The 21,108-nt window shown below is 24.3% G+C and overlaps 9 protein-coding genes across 9 annotated transcripts; 3 read left to right on the forward strand and 6 right to left on the reverse strand.

Moving 5' to 3' along the window:
* LOC122859112 (dolichol-phosphate mannosyltransferase subunit 3) lies at positions 1-856 on the reverse strand. Its single transcript, XM_044162492.1, has 3 exons — positions 748-856; positions 438-665; positions 1-361 (listed from the first exon to the last, which is right to left on the reverse strand). The coding sequence occupies exons 2-3, from the start codon at positions 663-665 to the stop codon at positions 284-286; spliced, it is 306 nt and encodes a 101-aa protein (XP_044018427.1). The 5' UTR covers positions 748-856; the 3' UTR covers positions 1-283.
* Positions 857-1,104: 248 nt separating this feature from the next.
* On the reverse strand, positions 1,105-3,097 carry LOC122859111 (apolipoprotein D-like). Its single transcript, XM_044162491.1, has 5 exons — positions 2,962-3,097; positions 2,506-2,628; positions 2,300-2,426; positions 1,896-1,991; positions 1,105-1,819 (listed from the first exon to the last, which is right to left on the reverse strand). The coding sequence occupies exons 2-5, from the start codon at positions 2,626-2,628 to the stop codon at positions 1,359-1,361; spliced, it is 807 nt and encodes a 268-aa protein (XP_044018426.1). The 5' UTR covers positions 2,962-3,097; the 3' UTR covers positions 1,105-1,358.
* Positions 3,098-3,739: 642 nt separating this feature from the next.
* LOC122859110 (cyclin-dependent kinase 1) lies at positions 3,740-6,127 on the reverse strand. The gene is made up of 4 exons (XM_044162490.1): positions 5,886-6,127; positions 5,180-5,475; positions 4,768-5,087; positions 3,740-4,688 (listed from the first exon to the last, which is right to left on the reverse strand). Exons 1-4 carry the CDS (start codon positions 5,920-5,922, stop codon positions 4,445-4,447), a joined length of 897 nt encoding a protein of 298 aa, XP_044018425.1. The 5' UTR covers positions 5,923-6,127; the 3' UTR covers positions 3,740-4,444.
* Positions 6,128-6,625: 498 nt separating this feature from the next.
* Positions 6,626-9,925, reverse strand: LOC122859113 (arginine/serine-rich coiled-coil protein 2-like). Its single transcript, XM_044162493.1, has 5 exons — positions 9,742-9,925; positions 9,298-9,378; positions 8,213-8,355; positions 7,371-8,022; positions 6,626-7,287 (listed from the first exon to the last, which is right to left on the reverse strand). The coding sequence occupies exons 1-5, from the start codon at positions 9,802-9,804 to the stop codon at positions 6,967-6,969; spliced, it is 1,260 nt and encodes a 419-aa protein (XP_044018428.1). The 5' UTR covers positions 9,805-9,925; the 3' UTR covers positions 6,626-6,966.
* A 663-nt stretch (positions 9,926-10,588) lies between these two features.
* LOC122859114 (mitochondrial import inner membrane translocase subunit Tim22) lies at positions 10,589-11,493 on the forward strand. Its single transcript, XM_044162494.1, has 3 exons — positions 10,589-11,110; positions 11,182-11,254; positions 11,327-11,493. The coding sequence occupies exons 1-3, from the start codon at positions 10,676-10,678 to the stop codon at positions 11,404-11,406; spliced, it is 588 nt and encodes a 195-aa protein (XP_044018429.1). The 5' UTR covers positions 10,589-10,675; the 3' UTR covers positions 11,407-11,493.
* Positions 11,494-11,873: 380 nt separating this feature from the next.
* LOC122859720 (glycosyltransferase-like protein gnt14) lies at positions 11,874-12,676 on the forward strand. Its single transcript, XM_044163404.1, has 3 exons — positions 11,874-12,067; positions 12,147-12,267; positions 12,331-12,676. Exons 1-3 carry the CDS (start codon positions 11,950-11,952, stop codon positions 12,674-12,676), a joined length of 585 nt encoding a protein of 194 aa, XP_044019339.1. The 5' UTR covers positions 11,874-11,949.
* A 264-nt stretch (positions 12,677-12,940) lies between these two features.
* On the forward strand, positions 12,941-14,538 carry LOC122859116 (zinc finger HIT domain-containing protein 2). The gene is made up of 5 exons (XM_044162496.1): positions 12,941-13,100; positions 13,174-13,447; positions 13,527-13,796; positions 13,860-14,063; positions 14,136-14,538. The coding sequence occupies exons 1-5, from the start codon at positions 13,057-13,059 to the stop codon at positions 14,472-14,474; spliced, it is 1,131 nt and encodes a 376-aa protein (XP_044018431.1). The 5' UTR covers positions 12,941-13,056; the 3' UTR covers positions 14,475-14,538.
* Positions 14,530-17,919, reverse strand: LOC122859115 (protein PFC0760c-like). Its single transcript, XM_044162495.1, has 3 exons — positions 17,112-17,919; positions 15,273-17,033; positions 14,530-15,198 (listed from the first exon to the last, which is right to left on the reverse strand). The coding sequence occupies exons 1-3, from the start codon at positions 17,452-17,454 to the stop codon at positions 14,744-14,746; spliced, it is 2,559 nt and encodes an 852-aa protein (XP_044018430.1). The 5' UTR covers positions 17,455-17,919; the 3' UTR covers positions 14,530-14,743.
* A 71-nt stretch (positions 17,920-17,990) lies between these two features.
* Positions 17,991-19,866, reverse strand: LOC122859721 (SPARC; the record flags this gene model as incomplete). Its single annotated transcript, XM_044163405.1, has 6 exons — positions 17,991-18,326; positions 18,417-18,767; positions 18,847-19,065; positions 19,147-19,332; positions 19,408-19,493; positions 19,695-19,866. Coding segments are annotated over 6 exons (1,068 nt in total), but the record flags the coding sequence as incomplete, so codon positions are not given.
* Between the last annotated feature and the right edge of the window lie 1,242 nt (positions 19,867-21,108).

Below are 21,108 nucleotides of genomic sequence, written 5' to 3' on the forward strand. Positions count from 1 at the left end.
GCAATTTAAAAGTATTAATTGGACAACTGATATAAAATGGATCAACTTGCTTAAGACACTGACAATTTGTAAATTTGATGCTATTTTTTTTAATCAACACATCTTGGCAAGACTTGACAGCAATTTGATATAAATATACATTAAAAAATCAATATAAAAAGACAGTATATAATCTATGATATACTGTTAAATTAAAAAAAAAAACAATTGATTGATAAATAAATAATAAACAACAAATTATTGATGGATTATAATTTTGTTATTTTTTGGATTTTGTTGATATTTACATGAGATCTGATCCTTTTGGATCTCTTGGTAATATTCCTTTGATTCTAAGTTCAGCTTGTGCTTGTTTAATTTCCTATAAAATTAAAATACATTAATTTATTTTTGTTCAATTGAATATTATTAATTTTATTCGTCAAAAAATATTTTACCAATTTAAGGCTTTCAGCTGCTTCTTCACAATTGTTGAAGGTAAAAGTTCTATAAAGAACAACAGTTGCTGCCCAAATAGCAAATAAAAATAATAAAACAATTGGAAGATATAATATTATTTCATGATACTGTGAAGTTAATGATGATGATACTGTTCCAGTTACAATTGCTGTCCAGGGACCAAGAAAAAGTGCCCCACCAAAAAGCCATTCCATTAATTTAGTCATCTAAAAATTATTTATTTATTTATTTTATAATCAACAATTATATCCTACTAGTTTATTTTATTTATATTGAGTAATTGTTTACCTTTTGTTTTTTTTTTTCAAAATTATTGTGTTGTTGTTTTTGTTGTTGACTTGTGTCAAGTGCAGTGTTGTCAATTTATTCCAACCTCTAAATTGCGTCAAAACTCAAACTTCAAAGTGTGTTTACACTTTACTGTTTATTGAGTGACTCAAATCTCAATTTAAGTATCAAGGATGATGATTAGATTGCTCCAATAATTTAAAATAGATTTGTTATTGTTTGAAATAGCTTTTTAATTTTTATTTTTTTATTATGATAGGAACTGGTTTGTATTGATAAACATCAACTTTATAAAATAAAAAATTACAAAATAAAAAAAATTAAATATTGTCAGTCAATAAATTATAACAAACATACCATCAATTGTTTTGTTTTTTTTTTTTTTATTCTATTTAAAAAAAAAAATAATTTTACACAATAAAAATGCAACAAGTCAATTACAATAATTTAGCATTTTTTTTTTTTTTTTTAAATATAAAAATGAGCTAATGACAATGTATTTCATCATTAAATAATTCTCAGTCAAAGAAACATGTCAGAAAAAAAAAAAAAATACATTGTATGAATAAAAAGAGGAAAATAAAAAATAAAAAGAATATATTAAAAATAATTTAAGGAATCCATTCAACTTCATTTGTTTCAATTTTTTCACGTGGAATTGGTTTATTAGTTGTTGATTTATTTGTTTCTTCTTTTCCAGTTATTTTATGATAAACTTTACTTCCAGCACTGGCAACCCATTCAACACCATCACCAATTTTTTCACCAGCTTTTTTAAATAATTTACCAAAATTTTCAGCACTAAATGTACCAGGATTAATATCAATATTAACTGGATCATCACCATTTTGACATCCAGTTTGTGGTACAATACTAAGTTCAAATGGATCAACACCAAATTTACTTAGCTTACTACGTAAATCATCAATTACTGATTGATCAAGTTCTTTACTACGTGATAATATTGTGGCACTTTGACGATGTGCTATTTTAAGTCCTTGACATGTAAATATACCAGCATATGTTTTATAATCTGTTGCAAAAACAACATGTGATGCTGATCCAGCAATGCCTAATTAAATAAATTTATAAATTAATATACTAATAGACTATTTATCCCAATTTACAAGCCTCAAAATTAAACTTACTCAGTGGAAAATTAACAGTCATAAGAGCTGGTGTACTTGGTTCAGGAACAGTAAGTTCACCAGTATAACGATACTCATGTTTAAGTGGAGTCAAGCCTGAAACATTTAAAAATAAAAATAAAATATATATAATAATAAATTTTAAGTATAGTTTAGATGATCACAATGACCACTTGACTGAGCATTTATCTTATTGACATTCCCTCTTTATTTTTTTTTATTATTATTAGTCCTTTATTATTATTTTTTATTTCATTTTGTATTTGACTTGATTTGTGACTCATCACTCAAATTGTCCTTCAACATTTATATTTTATTTGTCATTGCTAAATTTTTTTATATATTCAAGTTTGCTTTATGTAGTGCATGTTATATTTTTTAAATTTAAAAATTATTATTACTACCTAGAAGTAGATGATTGGAGTCTTGTTTAATAGTATACAGGCCAGGCTCATCACCTCGGGTGTAATTATATCCAATACATTTGCTACCTGTTGATGTTTTTTGTATCACGTACCAGTGACCCAGAAACTAAATCACACATAATTTTAATAATTATTATATTTAAATAATTATCAATTTTTTTTTCTATGAATTCTATTTGACTTACGTCATGTATCCGAAAATTTTGCATCGGTTGAACTATTGGACATGAACCCATGTGATAAGAATGAGCACTGGCAACAGCAATGATGCCAGCAATTATTCCCAAATGATTTATCAACAAACCCATCTAAAAATAAAAAAACAAATTCATCATTTTAAAAAATCATGTATATTTAATAAATTTTTATTAGCTTTAATAGCAACTGGTTTTCAAAACATGTGTGTTTATTTCACCTTGAGTAGAAAAAATAAAATAAATTCTTTGGAGCAAAGACCTCGAAATAAATTTTGCAATTTTATATTAAAATATTTTATTTTATTGCGTATCTAAATAAATGTATTAATCATTTTATTATTTCTTGGTAAAAATAATAATTTAAAATACAATATTTATTTATTTTTTATTGTTAAATTTATTATTATAAATAAAATAATAATTAGAAGAAAAGAGTGTACTTACATTGTCTTGTTAAATATTTCTTTGTTGTTGTATTGTTGAGAGCAGCAAGATGACGATGACGATGGTATGACTTTTACAAATCATTTGCAACCGGTTGAACATTGGCATGGGATTATATATCTTTATCCCCACTATAATAATTATTTCATTGGCATCTGTTGTTGGTACATGTATCAGCATCAGTAAAAAAAAAAAAAGAAGAGAAAAAATGTTTATAAACATAAGCTGAATTCTCTCCCTCAAGTAAAATGGGAGTGACGAATCATTTGACTTCCTCTCAGGCACGAACCAACATCTCCCTGTTCCCTGAATTGTCTCATTATATTTATCTTATTATTAGGAATAAATTATTATAAATAAATAACAAATGATTATTCGTATATTTATTTAAATATTAAATTTTATTTTCTTTTAGACAATATGATAATTAAATTTAGTAGTTAAAATATATACAGGAAATATTAATCATGTTGTATTTAACAACAAGAGTCATCTTGACATTTACTGATTGATAAGAATCATTATATGACTCATATGAAACTCTATGACCTGCTGAATTTGTAGATAATATAATTTAATCAAATTTTTTATTTTTAAATTGGTATAAAAATTATTATAACAATTTTTAAAATATCATTTAATATTTATTGCTGATTATCTGAACACTTGATTGGTAACATTTTACTTATCACCATTTATTTTTATTTTATAATAATTATTAAAAATGAATAGTAATTTATCGAATGAAAAAGCAAAAAAATAATTAAACCCATGTGATAATAATAAACACTGGCAACAGATAAAATGCCAACAATTATTTCCAAATAATTTATCAATAAACCCATCGAAAAAAAAAAACAAATTAATTAATTTAAAAAAAAAAAAATATATATGACAGTCTGCTCCTTTTTTTTTGCTTTTGTTTATTACTTTCTTTTTTTTATTATTTTAGTACTATGTACATTTTAAATAAAGAGCTAATAATTATTACTAGTAACCGAGTTTGATGTTATTTGTTTTCTTTTTTTTTTTGGCACGTTGCAAACAAGGATAAATATTTAATTATTTAAATATCATTTCCATGAATTAATTTTATTTGAATTGACAATTCAGTATTAGCAAAAAAAAAAAAAAAAATTTATATAATATCATATTTTAATAATAACCGGAAAAAAAAGAAAAAAAAAATTAAATTGAAAACTTATGAAATATAAAAACTTAAAAACTACGAATTATTTTTATCAAAATAATAATTCAAATGTCAGCAAATAATTTGTTGAACAATTACTTACAATTAAATCAATAATAATAATTATAAAAAAATAAATCTAAAGCTAACACGAGTGTAAATTTAGTGGAAAAAGTAGAAAAAAAAAAAAAAAAAATTACGAAATGACGATTCTAGAATAGAAAAGATAAGTCAAGTCTTGGACCCTGTTATCCAAACGAGCAAGTGGTATTATTGGATTGTTGATAATATTAATCATGTTTCAGGTAATTTTTTCAAATCAAGATCATCAAAATAAGGATGTTGAAGTGCAGCACGTGCTGATATACGATTTTCTGGATTATAAATAAGCATTGCTTGAAGTAAATCAAGACCCTGTTCATCAAGTGGTTTTACCTGACTTGCTAAATTATTTGATGTCCAATTTGGAAATGTTGCTTTATAATCAGAAAGCTGTGTAACACCTGGCCAATTTTCTTCTGTTGGTGTTCTCAAAACTCTGTTGATAAAATTAATAAATTGTCCAAGTATAAATAAACAAATAAATAGAAAATGATAATTGCTTGATTATTTTTTACCTGAAAATTCTGAATAATTGATCAATTTCACTGTCACCCTGGAACAGAGGTTTTTTAGTAGCCATTTCAGCAAATATACAACCAATACTCCAAACATCAATAGCACAAGTATATCTTGTTGTACCAAGTAATATTTCTGGTGCTCTGTACCAAAGTGTTACAACTTCATGAGTATATACTCTAACTGGTATACCAAATGCTCTACCAAGACCAAAATCAGCAACTTTAATACCACCTTGTTTATCAATCAAAAGATTTTGAGGTTTTAAATCACGATGAAGAACTCTACGTGTATGACAAAATAATACAGCTCTTGTTATCTAAATAATAACAACAACAAAAAACATCAATATAAAAATAAACCAACAAGACAAAACAAAACATGACAATTTTGTATCAAATAAATAATCACCTGGTACAAATAGGACTTGACTGTTTCTGGTTCCATCAATTTACCAGTGCCCAATGTGTCCATGTATTTTTTAAGATCCATTGTTAAATATTCAAATATCAAGTAGAGCTTTGATTCTTCCATTGATACATCCAACAAACCAACAATATTTGGATGCTTTAATTCTTTGAGCAATGATATTTCACGAATTGCTGTTGATGGTATACCCTCATCATCACTTTCTAAACGTATTTTTTTCATGGCAACAATTTGACCAGTTTTTTTATTTCTACCTTTGTAAACAACTCCATAAGTACCTGTTAACATAATTTAATTATTTTTTAATTATTTGTCAATTGATAATTGTGAGGTTATCAAAACCATCAAAATAATAAATTAATAATTTAATTGTAAAAAAGACAAGGACACTGAGGCTGGTCCTCATGCTCAATCAACATCATCATCATCATTTTTTTATTATAAATAATTGGGCTTTTCTTTCTTAGCTACATCTTTGAATTATTAAATTAATAAATTAATAATATTTAAGGTAACAATAAATAATTTTTTAACAAATTATTATTCATATTTTTTTTGGCAAGCACATGGGGACTCTAACATGAGGACAATACACCGGATGCATAAGAGAGAGAGAAAGAATTTTTTTTTTTTTTATTTTCTTAAATAAAAGCAAAGCTTCTTGTTAATATTTTTTAATTTGTCTTACCTTCACCAATTTTTTCGATTCTCACAAAATTATCCATTTTTTAAGTAATGTTACCAAGGCAATTAATTAAACACAAACAATATTTAATTACACTCAATTAATATAACAATTATTTTAAATTATTAATATTAATTTTTGTAATTTTATATTGACGATTTGATGCTTACACCTGCATGAGAGAAAAAAAATATATTCGTTGGACATTCAGCATTTGTAACGCTCAGAATTCAAACATTTATTTAATGTTTTTTTTTATGGGGGCGCTATGTTGTTTATGTGTGTGTGTATGTGTATGTTTCAACATTTATCAACACATATACTCATACACAACAAAAAAAAAAAAAGGCGGTTTAATTTGTTTACTAGTAAAAATAATAATAATAATAATTAAACAATATCGACAAAAATGGCATGAATGATTTTACACTGGATTGGCTGAAAAAAAATGTATGAAATTCAAAAAGACCATGAAGAAAAATGAAAAAATAAACATGTCTCTCACAACAATAATGATCAGCATCAAGTGGACCATGTCCAAGATCACAATCATCAATGTCAACAACACCAACTGGTGACATTGCATCACAAGAAAGTGGACCACTTGATGCATCAATTATTTTGTCAATGTCAGCAGCTCTAGACATCAAATCCACCAACAATTAATTAATGATTGATCAATCAATCAATTAATTTCAGTTAATAATTATGCATCTTTTAAATAATTATACCAAGAGAATAAATTAATCACAAATAATATTTAATTACACTTAATTAAAATAACAATTATTTTAGAGGATTTTTTTTTTTTTGAAAAATTTAGTTTTTTAATTATTATTATATCATCATTTACAAGATACTATTATTAATAATAATTACAAGTTTAATTATTGTTGTTTTGATAATTATTTGAAAAATTCACATTATAATAAGTCACATAGTTTTTTAATCTAGATATTGAATTAAAAAAAAAAAAAAGAAAAGAAAAAATATCGACAATTAATTTTTAAACTTAATTGGTAAAAATTAATTGTACTAATGTAAATAATATTATAAATCTTTGATTAAGTATTGATATTATTATTTATCGTGTAAATTGATAGCCACTACTTGCATAACCAAGTCCAACACCACGTTGTGTATGTGTTGTTGCTCTTGCAACTTCATATTGTTGTTCCATATTACTAAACATTTCTTCTTGTTTTTTGAGTATATCTGGTTTTTGTCCAGGTGATTGTGTTGATGATGATGATGCTGCTGTTGTTGCTGCAACTTCACCCTTGATACCCATTAATCTTTTAAATTTTGCAGTCATTTTACCATCTTGATCTTGAGTAAATGTCGTTGCCAGCCATGTGTTTGTTGAACCAACAGCAGCTGTTTTATTTCCCTCATCTTGTTTTGCCTGCAACAAATTAAAACATCAATATAATATATATATTTATTGTAAAACATATTTTTTTTGTTGAATTATAAATTATATATTACCTTATTTGCCCATAATAATTTTCTTTTTTGTATTTGTTCAGCATATTTTCCTTGTGTTGATGCTGTCAATGGATTATAATAATTTTGTTCAATTCCACTTGTTGGAATAATATTATCTGGCGTTTTTAATTCAATACCAAGATTTTCAAGTTTAGCTAATTTATTACGATTTTTTTCTTCACGATAACTCATTGGTCTTGATTGTTGAATTGTACGTTCTTTTGATCTTGAACGTGAACGTCTATCTTTATAATTTGATGATGATGATGATGATGAACGATAACTAATATCATCACGATGTCTTTCTTTTCTATCACGTCTAGAATTTCTTCTATCACGATCTCTTTTTTTTTCTTTATGCGAATCATCACGATAATCACGTTCAAATTTATCACTTGTTTTATCATCACGTTTGTCATTTTTATTTGTTAAATATTTTTCTTTTTTACGTTCATAATCACGTGATTTTCTATTATCATCATCATCATCATGATGTTTTTTATTTTTATAATCATTTTCACGACGTTTATCATCATTGTGTCTTCTTGATGATGATGATGATGATGTTCTGTCTTCATGACGATGACGTTCATGCTTGCTATCACCACTGGCACCACGTGATTCTCGATGTTTATCATCACCAACTGAATTCCTGTAAAACATTTACGATTCTGCAGGATATGACCACACAGATTGTTATTATTCAATAAGCTAAATATTTTCTTTTTTTTTCTTTTGATTGAAAAAAAAAAAAAAAAAACAAACAAAAAGGTTTCCAAATTTACTGTGACGGGTTTGATTTTAATTTTATTTTTTGTTTTTATTAAAATAATTTATGATACCTCTGATTTGATGATAATCTTCTTGATGATGAATCTGACTTTGGTCCACTGCATGATTCAACTGGTGATTGACTTTTTCCTCTTCCATTTTCACTGTTATTTTCACTTGAATTATTGTTGTTGTTGTTGTTGTTGTTGCTTTCCTAAAGAAAATACCAATACAAAAAAAAAATATATAATATTTATTTTATCAATATTACTAAATTAAAAAATTAATAAAAATGACTCAAGATAAAATAGCAAAAAATTTAAATTAAAAATGTATTTTCAATTTATCCTGGGTCATTTTTTTCATGACTCATGACTCATTTTAACTCGAGTCAATATATCATTTTATAAATTTCATCATTTTTATATCTCAAAAAAAATATAAATACTCCCAAAACCGTTTTACAGTTTGATTTTAAAATTAATAACATTTGTGCTTTATTTTCTTTTTTTTTAAATTAACAAATTAATTTTAAAAAAATAAAATAAATAAATCACATTTTAATTAGTTAATTAAAGTTAGTTGAAATAATTTCCTAAATTTTTTGTTTTTTTTTTTTTTTGTATTTTCTTTTGTTACCTTTTTGGTTCAGCATTTTCTACTCACCGATATCTTCAGAATAGGACTTGGGGGTAGACTTGAGTAAGACCCTCGTAATCAGCATTGACCTTTTTGCCGAAGGTGCGTAGATATTGTATCATGAATTACCAACAGAGGCTACGTGTTAATATTTTTTTTACGAAATGGCAATTATTCCCAATTTATAAAAATAGATTTTTTCATTTTTTTTTTTTTCATCAATCAATTAAAAAAATATAAAATAAATAATCAATAATAATATCTACATTATATACTCATTTTATCTTTGACCTTTTTACTCTATTTTTATAATAATTTTATATTCAATTTAATAATAATAATAATCATATTGATAGAAAATTTAATTAAATATTTTTTGGTACTCCCTACATCCATGTCCTAAACCTCATCTATTTTTTATCATTATCATTAAATACTTATTTACTCATTTTATTTACCAGTTTGTTTGTTTTTTTTTTTCTTAAATTTAAATTTTATACATTTGATTATTTAATACCTCACTCATGTCCATCTGCATTGGCTCATAATTGTCATTCAATTGTTCCTTTGATGTGGATGTTGATTTCCCCTTGATATTCTATTTTTATAATGAAAAAAAAAAACAAATATAAATCAACAATAAATCATAACAACATAAATTTGTAATTTGATATGTCATCAAAAAAGCCAATTAAAAATCTCATACTAATTATTATTATTATAAACAAATGATTACTATTGTTATTATTTAAAATATAAATTTTACGAAAAATTGATTTAATAGTTGATTAAAATTAAAATTAATAACAAAAAATTCGATAAGTATGATGTGTGTGTATGTGTAGATGTGAGGGTGTATTAATTGATTAGTAAAAAAAAAGAGTAAAAATAAATATTTATTGATGGATGTTCAGCCCAAGTTGTATATTATTTTTTAATAAATCATAATTATTTTATTTACCTTTGAATCTTCTGAATAATCACTATTTTCTCCATCACTACCATAATTTGCAAGTGAATCCATAATGGCGTTGGTTATTAAATATACCTATTTATTTTTTTTTAGAGCTTTAATTTTTTTATGTTTATTTCAGCGTTGTGGTTTTTACACTTTTTTTTCTCTCTCTCTCTTTTACTCTCTTTACTCTCTCAAGCTCTATTATTTCAGTCGATAATTCAGATAACTATTCCTCCGGCAAAAACTTATGACGGAGAAAAATTTTTTTTAGACAAATTTTTCGACAGAATATTAATCCAATATTAATATTATGATATAGCAATTATTTATAATTAATTGTATTTTAATCTGGTGCAAATATATTTTGCCGATAATGGCCTGTTGGCTAAAAATTTTTCTGTCAAAAATTTCTTTTGATTTCTATCGGAGAAATTAAGGTTTTTTTTAAACACCAAAAAATTTTAGATGAGATCTGTTTACACCACACACACACTATTTAATAATAATAATAATAAACAACAACAAATAAGAATTAGAATTGGAAAACTCAATGAAAAAAAATTAAATTAAATTTCAAACAATTTAATAAATCATTTAAAAAACAAAGAAATAGATAAGTCAATTGTTTGTTTTTAAATTAAATCATCATTTTTTACTAGACATAGGTAATAATTATCAAGACTTTATTCAAGTATATAACCTTAATTTCAACAATAACATGTGAGTAGTTGATCAATGTTTGACAATAATAATTAATTAATTAATAATAAATAATAATATGTGGTTTTGTTTTGCTGATTTTACAGAATGACGTTGATATTATCTAATTTATATTAAAACAAAAATAACATCTGCTCAAGTGATACTACTATTATTGATGAAAAAAAAATAAATAAATTAGTAGTTGAATATAAAAATAAATAAATAATAATTAAAAATGTTGAATTTTACACCACCAAAAATGCCAGTAGCACCAAAAATTCCAGACAGTGAAAGACGAGTATTTTTAAATGATCCAACACTCGATAAAATTGCAGTACATTTAATTGGTAATCAGGCTAGATTTAGAGACAATATTATAATACCAAGAGGACCAATTCCAGTTTACATAAAAACAAATCAAGAAAAACAAATGGAAATGGTTATGGAAAGTTGTCTTTTTAAAAGTGTCATGAGTTGTGTAATGGGTTTTGGTCTTGGTGCAGCATTTGGTTTATTTACATCAAGTGTTAATCCAAATGTTGCTGCTGTTGAAAAACAACAAACAGCTAGAGAAGTTTTTCGTGAAATAAAAACATCAACATTAGCATCAGCTAAAAGTTTTGCTGTTATTGGCTGTGTATTTTCTGGAATTGAATGTGTCATAGAATCTGTGAGTAATAATTTATTTATTTTTTAACACAGTAATATTAATTGTTTAATAATTAATTAATTCATTTTTAGTATCGTGGTCAGAGTGATTGGAAAAATGGTACATATGCTGGTGGATTTACTGGAGGAATCATTGGCCTCAGAGGTAATTAATAATATTATTTATTGTTATAATAGAGAGACAGAGTTTATTAATTTTCATATGTTTATTTTACAGCTGGTGTTAAAGCTGGTATAATTGGAGCTGCTGGTTTTGCTGCATTTTCAACAGTAATTGATCATTACATGCATGGCTAATTACTCAGATAACATCAAGAATAGTTTATAAAATTAAAAAAAAAAAAATTATAATTGCTTGTATAAAAAAAAATCAAAGAGAACACAATAATAGTTTGTGCAATTGTTCAATAAAAAATAATTACAAATTATAAGTTATTAAAGTTTAATAAAAGTTATTTTAGTATAAAAAAAAAGCACTCAGATTGATTATAAAACTAAGTTTAATATTTTTTTATTTTTAAATGTAATAGGATAATGATTTTTTGGAGTAAAATTAACGGGGTAAATTTATCAGTGAAGATGATGTAATATTATCAAATATTAATTTCATTTTTTTATATTTTTTTAAGATTTTTTTTTTTATCACAGGACTCTTCAACAACCAATCAGAAAATATTAAACAGTATTGCCAACTTGCCATATTAAAAAATTTTATAAAATAATAATAATGGTAATAAATAAATATAAATAATACATTAGATTGTTGACAAGTATAGATCAATTGAATAAAAACAGATATATATTTTGAATTTTATAATTATATTTGATGATTAATTTAAAATGAGTGATAGTGATTCATCTGAAGATAAATTTTCCAAAAAAGCAATTCAAGAATCTATGGGTTCTCTTTTTTTACAGTGTGATAAAAATAATGAATCAACAACTTCATCATCTTCTGGTATTTATTTATTTATTCTAATTAATTTTATAGTTAATTTAATAATTTAATCTATTTTAATTATTGTTTTTTGTTAAAGATAAAAATGGAGTAAAAGCCTCATTGAGAATAAATCAATCAGAAAATGATTTTGTTAATTTTGGAGTAACAAAAAATTATCAAGAAAATGTTGCTAAAAAATTATCTGAAATTCTTGAAAGGTAAATTAATTATTTAAATACCATATAAATAAAAATCTAATTTATTTATTAATTTATTTACAGAGATATTGAAGTTGAAGAAAATAATGTAGAAAATAAAAAAAAATCAAAAAAGAAAAAAACTAAAAAGCACAATGATTCAGTTGGTGTTAAATTATTCAATGAATCAAAAACAATATTAACAAATAATAATGACGATTTATTAATTGATAATCCAAATATTAATAACAAAAGAAAATTAATTTGTAAAAAAAATAATGTTAACTTGGCAAGTAGATGCAAAGAAGCAGCAGTTGATCCAGATTGGATATTAAATAAATGTGAAATTAAATATTGGAATGAAAGACCAAAAGGTCTTGTTTATAAATATAAAAAAATGCCAAATGGATTGTTAATTGAGCAACAATAATAATAATTAAATAAAAATCTATTAAAATTGTTTTTAATTTTTTGTAATATTTATTTAGTCATAATTAATTTATTATTTTGCTAATTTTAAAAGACAAAAAGTGGAACTATTATTATAAATTTAAAGCAGTATTTTAACTATTTATTTGTTTATTTTTTATAAATAATAAACACGTGTTTATATATTGCAAATATAAACAATAACATATTAACATGCAGTGTTGCCATCTGGTCGTTTGTACTTTTTAGAGTTGGTACTACTTGTTGAGGTTGATCAACCACATGTCCACATGGAACTACAGGAACCACATCTTGTCAATTGTCAAATAACAAATAACAACTTTACTGTTTACAATAATATAGCAACAACTTAATATAACAATGAGTGAAAATAATAGCTCAAGTAGCATAAATATATGCAAAATGTAAGTAACATTATTGTAATTAAATTAGAATTTTTTTTAATTGTTTATTGTTTATTGTTAATAAATTTAACAGATGTAACAATGGTCGAGCAATTTATACATGTCCAAGATGCTCAGTGTGTTATTGTTCAGTTGATTGTTATAAATCAACTTCACATATGGATTGTTCAGAAGAATTTTACAAAGAATGTGTTGAGCTAGAATTAAAAAATCCTGTTAATCAAAATGATAAAAATAAAATGGAAGAAATATTAAAAAGAGTTTATCAATCAGATGGTTCTTATCCTGATGACAGAAGTGAAGATAATGATGATGGTTCTGATGTTGATTCTGACGACGATGACGAGGTCATTGAAAATATCATAATTATATTTAATTCTTCTAAGCAATATACTAATGATAAATAATTTTTATACTTAATTCTAGCTACCTGATCTTGCTGAAAGAATAAAAAATATTGATTTAAATAATGCTGATGAACTTTGGGCTGTATTATCAGAATCTGAACGTCAAGAGTTCGAAGCTATTATTAAAAATGGAGAAGAAGATAAAATATTGCCATTGTGGGAGCCATGGTGGACAAAAGTTGATGAAAAAAAACTTGTTGAAGTTGTTGATGAATCAAATGATACTGAGAAAAAATTAAATAATAATTTACCAGTTGTCATGAACATACCAGTCATTGAATCATTAGAGGTAACTAAAGCTGTTATTAATTTATTATTTTTATCAACTTAAAAATAAATTAATTTATTTCAGAAAGCATCACCACTTGTTGCATATAATTTGTTGAACGTATTGAGTTCTTACATATGCACTGTACTTCATTACAATGGTGAACATCAAAATTCACCAGATGATGCTGTCATCATGTTTCTGGAATTAAATGACAATATAAAAAACAATAAAGTATTTGACGATTCAAGAACAGCTGTTGATTGTGTTGTCAATAAAGCACTTGAAGTAAATATAATTATGAATTAACAAAGTAATAAATTAATTGTACTTATTAATGTTTAAAATATATTATTTTAGCTTGGATTACTTCCTGATGATGATATTGACGAAGGCAAAGAAGCGATTGAATCTTCACTTAAGCAAATCATCAGTGGACCTAGTGAACAACAACATAATTTATATATTTTAACAGCTTTATCAGACTTACATGACATGTTCACGAAAGCCAAACAAAAAGCATCAAAGGAACAATCAAATTCAGTCTCACAATTACCAAAAAAAATGCAAATCAAAATTGATGATAAATGTGTTAATTTTATGAGTAAAAAATATCAATTTTATTTTAAAAAATTAGAATATTATTTAGCATGGGTTAATCATTATCCAAATAAAATGACAAAAATAATTATTGAATAAACTATATTCAGACCATCAATTGTAAAATGAAAATAAATAAAATACAAGATAAATATTCAAGAAATATATTATTTTATTGACAATAATTTTTTTTTTTTTAAGCAAACCATCAAGTTTTATATTATAATACTTTTAATAATTTCATCATGATTATATAGTTTTATGTATTTATAATTCGTAACTTGATAAAAAGAAGAAAAAAAAATTGATTTGTTTTGAACAAAATCAAGAGATTAATTATTTTTTTAATTTTAAATTTCCTTGTTTTATTATTTAACTGTTAAACCTGGATAAAAAACAACACCAGTTGAAATTGAACGAACACAAGATATAACAATATTTATTTCAGGTCCATCATTTTGTTGTTCCATAATTTTTTCAGGTTCATTATTAACTGGCTCATTATTATTAACAGTATTATGTAATAAACTATTTTGTAATTCATCAACTTGATCAATTTCATATTCATCAATTTGATTCATTTCATAATTATCATCAACTTGATTGATTTCATCAGCATCAATGCTACTGTCAATAACTTCCTCAGTAACCATGTCAATTTCATCAGCAATCATAACAGGTTCATTACCAACCATGCCAACTTCCTCAGAAACCATGCCAACTTCCTCAGTAGCCATATTAACGTCATTAGCAGTAATATCACTTTTATCAGCTTCAATAAAGTCATCAATATCATCAATATCATCAACATCATCATCCTCATCTATGTAAAAAATAAAAAAACATTATTAAATAAAATTTATAATTATAAAACATCATATAGAAAGTAATATTTACCAAATGAATTATCATTATTTTGATAATTTAATATTTTAAGATCCGATGGTTCTCCATTGATGTCATAAAAGTTCATAAATTGTTCAAGCCATAATGATGATTTATCAAGTAATATATTTTCATTATTATTGAATTTTTTATTTGCTTCATTTGCCCATTTTAATATTATATCAGTTGTCAATTTTAAATTATTATTTGTATGAACAAGACAATTATGATAAATCCACTGATTCATTTGTGTTTCTTTTTCATCATCATCATCATCGTCATTGCTGTTGCTGTTGTCATTTAAATTTTCATGTTCATCATCATCATCATCATCCATTTCTTCTTCTTCTGATTGTTTTTCTTCATCTTCTTCTTCTGCTTGTTTTTCTTCATCTCCATCATCATCATCATCATCTCCTTCTGCTTCTTCTTCTTCTTGTTCATCATCATCATCTTCATTATAATATTTATACGAATCATTTGGAATACCTGATATTCTATAATCTGATGCTTTACCAGTTATATTATATTTCTTTTTAAAATTTTTAATCCAATGATCTGATACTGGTGTATCATAATACAATGAATTTTTTTCTAAATACATTTTTTTACCTTCTGTTGCCCATTTTTTTAACAAAGACAAATTAATTTTATAACTTTTTTTTTTATATTCAAGACATTTATTAAATACCCATTGATGAATTTTTTTTCTTCCGGATAATATTGGTTTTTCATTTGATGATTTAAAAATAGTATTCATTTCATTAGCATTTTTATCATCAGTTTCTTCTACCATGTCTTCCCCTTCTTCATCATCATCATCATCAGCATCATCATCTTCATCATCTTCATCATCATCATCTTTACTATTACCATCACTACTAAGAATATCATTAAATTTTTTGATATAATCTTTTTCACTGGGTATTTGAAGATCATTTGGTGAACCAGTTATTCCAAAACTTTTTCTAAATCTAAATACCCAACTTTTTGATATTGGAGTTCCATATTGTGGTGATGATTTAGATAATATACTTTTTTTAGCATCTCTAGCCCATTCAACAAGCATTGATAAATTAATTGGTATATTTTTATTTTTATGTTCAATACATTTTTTATAAACAGCCAAATGTATTTGTCTTTTTTTAAAATGTGGTTTATATTTATTTGACACTTGACTTTCCCATTTGTCAATTTGTTTAAAATCAATAATAAATTTGCAATTTGTTATTTTTCTTATTGTCTCAATTGACCAATTTGGATTTTTACGTCTTGCATCAACAACTAATTTTTTAAATTCATATGGAATATATTTTTTAATGGTCAAACTTGATAGCTCTTCTTCAGTTGTATTTCTTATATTTTTTTTAACTCCATCATTTTGTTTATTTAAATTATTTATTACCACATTATTATTAGTGTTATTATTGTTATTTGAAGTATTTAAATTTAATGATTCATCAGTGATATCATAATTATCCATGAATTTTTTAACCCATGCTGATGATACTGGCTCATCAGAGTATAAAAATTTTTTTGACAATAATCTATTTTTAGCCTCAATTGCCCATAACATTATTAAATTAATATTAATATTATTATTTGTTTTTTTATATTCAATATATTTATTATATACTGAATCTTCAACTTTTTTTTTTTCTTTTAAAAATTGTTGTTGATCTTTTTTATTTAATTTATCAATCCATAAATTTGATACATCTTTTTTATCAACATCAACATCTTGGATGTTTTTAACCTCATTTATTTTTTTATCTGAAAAAGTCAAAATAAATAAATTAATTATTTATTAAAATTAATTTTATTAAGTAAATAATATTGCTATATAATTACCAAGTCTTTTTGAGTGTTTTATTTGTTTATCAGTTTGATTAATTTGTAAATCTTTTGGTTTACCAGTAATATTGTAGTGAGCTTTAAAATTCGAAACCCAATCTTTTGATGGTGGACAACTGTACATTGGTGATGATGGTGACATAAAAATTTTTTTAGCTTCAACTGCCCAGTTTACAATCATTGATTCAGTTACTTTTTCATTATTATTATTATTTTTATGTAATAAAAAATTATCATAAACCCATTTACGTGATTTTTCTCTGACTGATAATTTGCTATTTTGTTGTTTTATTATTCTAAATTCGTCATTTTTACGAACACCTTCACGTAATTTAACCATTGTTATTAATTCCTTGTTCAAAACAAAATAAAAATTCTAATAATTATGTCTTATAAGTTTACTATACTGACAATTTGGAGTAATTGTTATAAAAGAGTAAAAAACAATAGTTGTTGTTGACAATTTTGTTGGACTGATGATGATGGCGCTGAACTCAAAGCTCCTGAAGGCATTTATTTATTTTTTTTTTTTTTTTACTATAGTTTATTCAATTGTTAACAATAATTTAATCACAATATTGTTTATATTTATTTATTTTATTTATTTTTCACAACCACAAATACGAAACCAAAACAAATTTGACACGTGTAAACAAAAAAGAAAATATATATATTTTGTGTGTGTGCTTTTTCCAACACCTGGATATAATTGCTAAATATTTTCATGTACAAGTAAAAAATGCACACGTGGACAGCATTTTTTTATATGCATTTGTTAAAAAAAAAATGGTGATGTTCAATGCAACTGTCGCTAGATGGCAACGAGCTGCTGATGACGTAGGTCATCTTGAAAAAAAAAAATACACCACAATTTACTTTGATTATAATTTATATTTATTGATATAAAATAAATTTAAATAGACAATTAATTAATAATAATATTGATAATAATTGACACCATAAAATAGATATGTTGTATTTTTTTTATCAACATTTATTTTGCATATTATTATAAATAGCACATTGTGTATAAAAAAAAAATCAAATATATATTTTTGAGTATTGATAATATATTAATATATATATAATTTATAGATCATTAAAATATAATGTTGATGATATTGATGATTGTATTTCTATCAATATAAATAAAATAAATTATTGTGCATTTGCAGCTTCAGCCAACTCGTCACACTTGTCATCTAGATCATCCTGAAAACCAAAAAAATCAATGATACATTTATGTTAATTTGTATATAGCGGTTTAATGATTTATTAATTATTATGTAAATAATAATTTACCTCATCAAGCTGTAAACATTTGCCCCATTCTTTGAGTGTTATTTTGTGATCATTGTCAGCATCACAATTATTTAAAAATGGTGCAATGCAATGTTCAAGTGCCATCAATGGTGCACGTATTGGAAATAGTTCATGACGTGATACAGTACGATCATGTGGATGTCCATCAAGATCACACCATTTCCATATTGCTGAATTTGTCCAACGTAATGTCATATTCGTTTCAGCCTCACGTTGCATTTTTAAATAATGAGATGGTAATTCATGACGATCAGCTAAATCACGCATTATGTTGAACAACCAATCTCTCATACGTCTTGGAAAATCAATCAAATCTTCTTCTTTACATGACTATCAACAACATAAAAAATAAATTAATATTAATCATCAAATTGTCATGAATGTTAAATATATATATTTTATTTCTTACAGGCATTTGACGACACTCGCCATAATATTCAATATGAACATGTTGAAATTCTGGACTACGACATCTTGAATCACCACTATCACAAAAACATCTTGCCTGATAAACTTCACAATCACTGCCAAATGTTACATTGTGATTTGTACAAACTTTACGACGTGGATCTGATTCTTCATTACAATTATCAATACAAACACATCCAGCATTACCAGCTCCATTTGTCTGATTAATTAATCATTAATTTTAAATATTAATTACATTATTTATCAAATGATTTATCAATTCATAACATAAATATTATACCTTGCAAATTTTACCAGCACCACAATGCTTGTCCATACATGGATCCATTCGTAAAACAGAATCATTTTCTTCAGATGAACTTGCAGCAGCTTCATCATTTAGCTCCTCATCACCAAGTATATTCATATCTTTTTCATATGCTACTTCTGTTGTTGTTGTTCTACGACGTTGTTTATTACGTCGACGCTAATTATGAACAATTTAATTAATAAATTTAGGAATAAAAAATCATCATAATATTAATTAATTAAAAATAATTACTTCAGCATATCCTTCGGTGATTAAAATTGACCCAATAAGGCCAATAATCATCATCAATTGCAGCAACGACCGCATTGCAATAATATCTGTTGAAAAAAAAAAATAATTAAATTAAATTATTAATAATAAAATCTAATATAGCTATTATTTTTTTTCGTTGTATAAAAATAGAATCAATTTATTTTTTGTTGGATAATTTGAATATAATTTTCATATTTGCCAAAGTCAGCGTATGAATACTGTGTTAATATTTTTTTATTATTATTTTTCTTTTCATATCAACCTACACAATTTATTCTGTAGCGCGACCGCAGAACAGCACCAAGGCGTATACAAAAAACGAGACAAGTTTATTTTAAAAAAATACAACGAAATAAAGAGGCCAAATCTCCAGAAGTTGGTGGTGGTGATGATGATGGTGATGATGATGATGATGATGCGGAGTAATATTGTTACAAATTGTTAACAAACATCTCAGGGCAGTTGTGCGATCACTTGACTCTACATTTTTTATAATTTTATCCAATTTTCTTAATTTTTCATTTTATTTTTCAGCATAAATGGATTTATTTACTGATTATAAATTATCATTATTTTTTTATATATATATTTTATCTCTATAATAATTTATCATTTTATTTTTTTAATGTTTATTAATGTATGTCATATATATATTTTTATGTTATGTCAATTTTCGTCTTTTATGTGTCCTCAATTTTTAAACGTCTATCAAAATTTAATGGGACACAATAAATTGAATGTTATTTTTTCAAATTATCTATTCTATTGAATTTTATTATTTTTATTTAAAGATTATTTTTTAATATTAAAATTGTCAATATCTATATGTTATTTAAATAATTATTATAAATATTTTTCATGTAATTTAATTGTTTGTTTTTTTAAATTTAATTTTTTTGTTTTTTAAAATTTAAAATTTTAATTAAAATTGTTATAAAATATAATTTATAAATTTTTAAATTCAAAAATAAAGTCTGAATTTTACCATTGTTATTAATATCTTATTTTTTATAATTTTTTGAATTTTAGTTTTACAAAAGGAAAATTTTATTTTTGTATTTTTGTAATTTTTTTTAGTTTTAATTTATGATATTGTATGGAAGGTATTGCTACGTACCCTTTTTTTCTTAAATTGTAAATTTATTTATACTCTTTCCTTCTGGAACGTGATGGATTTATTTTTTTTTTTTAATATTTCGATGCGAATTGTTTGGTGGACGCGTATTAACTGGCATTGCCCAGTAAGTCTGCTTCTTGATTTGCTTGAAAAATCAAAAGCTTTATAGTTTATATACATATATTTCTCTGTATCAGTATCAATATGAATGATCTCATTTGCAAAGTAGAGCTCTGATCTTTTTACCAAGTGTAAGTGTATGTTTATTTTATTATCTTTTTTTTTTTTTTTTTGTCAATTTAATAGCTTGTTGTTTTTTAAATTAAAAACTTAATTAGTAAATTTGATTTAAATTTAAAAAAAAAGTTCAATCATTTTTTTTTATCAAAAAAAATTTCAGGGATCTTAATTTGTTTGTTAATTTTTTATTTTTTTTAAATGAAGAAGACAGACATAAATTTGAACTAATCTTGAATTTTTTCCCCATAAAAAATAAATTAGTTTTAAATCTTAATCAAAAATTTTTTGCTAAAATTAATTAAAACCTTTACTTGACAAAAGAA

Source organism: Aphidius gifuensis, linkage group LG6 (genome assembly GCF_014905175.1).
Source record: "Aphidius gifuensis isolate YNYX2018 linkage group LG6, ASM1490517v1, whole genome shotgun sequence".
Classification (NCBI taxonomy): domain Eukaryota; kingdom Metazoa; phylum Arthropoda; class Insecta; order Hymenoptera; family Braconidae; genus Aphidius; species Aphidius gifuensis.

Bases quoted from the DNA above. Each gene is read 5' to 3' on its own strand.
- LOC122859112 (XM_044162492.1), bottom strand. From the start codon at position 665: ATGACTAAATTAATGGAATGGCTTTTTGGTGGGGCACTTTTTCTTGGT. The intron at 362-437 runs GTAAAATATTTT...TTAATTTTATAG, and splicing joins CAGCTGAAAGCCTTAAATTG to GAAATTAAACAAGCACAAGC.
- LOC122859111 (XM_044162491.1), bottom strand. From the start codon at position 2,628: ATGGGTTTGTTGATAAATCATTTGGGAATAATTGCTGGCATCATTGCT. The intron at 2,427-2,505 runs GTAAGTCAAATA...TGTGTGATTTAG, and splicing joins AAAATTTTCGGATACATGAC to TTTCTGGGTCACTGGTACGT. The intron at 1,992-2,299 runs GTAGTAATAATA...TAAATGTTTCAG, and splicing joins CTCCAATCATCTACTTCTAG to GCTTGACTCCACTTAAACAT.
- LOC122859110 (XM_044162490.1), bottom strand. From the start codon at position 5,922: ATGGATAATTTTGTGAGAATCGAAAAAATTGGTGAAG. The intron at 5,476-5,885 runs GTAAGACAAATT...TTATGTTAACAG, and splicing joins AATCGAAAAAATTGGTGAAG to GTACTTATGGAGTTGTTTAC. The intron at 5,088-5,179 runs GTGATTATTTAT...GTTATTATTTAG, and splicing joins TCAAGTCCTATTTGTACCAG to ATAACAAGAGCTGTATTATT.
- LOC122859113 (XM_044162493.1), bottom strand. From the start codon at position 9,804: ATGGATTCACTTGCAAATTATGGTAGTGATGGAGAAAATAGTGATTAT. The intron at 8,023-8,212 runs GTATCATAAATT...AATGTTTTACAG, and splicing joins AGATTATCATCAAATCAGAG to GAATTCAGTTGGTGATGATA. The intron at 7,288-7,370 runs GTAATATATAAT...AATTTGTTGCAG, and splicing joins AATTATTATGGGCAAATAAG to GCAAAACAAGATGAGGGAAA.
- LOC122859114 (XM_044162494.1), top strand. From the start codon at position 10,676: ATGTTGAATTTTACACCACCAAAAATGCCAGTAGCACCAAAAATTCCA. The intron at 11,111-11,181 runs GTGAGTAATAAT...ATTCATTTTTAG, and splicing joins TTGAATGTGTCATAGAATCT to TATCGTGGTCAGAGTGATTG. The intron at 11,255-11,326 runs GTAATTAATAAT...TTTATTTTACAG, and splicing joins AGGAATCATTGGCCTCAGAG to CTGGTGTTAAAGCTGGTATA.
- LOC122859720 (XM_044163404.1), top strand. From the start codon at position 11,950: ATGAGTGATAGTGATTCATCTGAAGATAAATTTTCCAAAAAAGCAATT. The intron at 12,068-12,146 runs GTATTTATTTAT...TTTTTGTTAAAG, and splicing joins AACAACTTCATCATCTTCTG to ATAAAAATGGAGTAAAAGCC. The intron at 12,268-12,330 runs GTAAATTAATTA...ATTTATTTACAG, and splicing joins TTATCTGAAATTCTTGAAAG to AGATATTGAAGTTGAAGAAA.
- LOC122859116 (XM_044162496.1), top strand. From the start codon at position 13,057: ATGAGTGAAAATAATAGCTCAAGTAGCATAAATATATGCAAAAT. The intron at 13,448-13,526 runs GTCATTGAAAAT...ACTTAATTCTAG, and splicing joins ATTCTGACGACGATGACGAG to CTACCTGATCTTGCTGAAAG. The intron at 13,797-13,859 runs GTAACTAAAGCT...AATTTATTTCAG, and splicing joins CAGTCATTGAATCATTAGAG to AAAGCATCACCACTTGTTGC.
- LOC122859115 (XM_044162495.1), bottom strand. From the start codon at position 17,454: ATGGTTAAATTACGTGAAGGTGTTCGTAAAAATGACGAATTTAGAATA. The intron at 17,034-17,111 runs GTAATTATATAG...TGACTTTTTCAG, and splicing joins AAAACACTCAAAAAGACTTG to ATAAAAAAATAAATGAGGTT. The intron at 15,199-15,272 runs GTAAATATTACT...TTTTTTACATAG, and splicing joins AAATAATGATAATTCATTTG to ATGAGGATGATGATGTTGAT.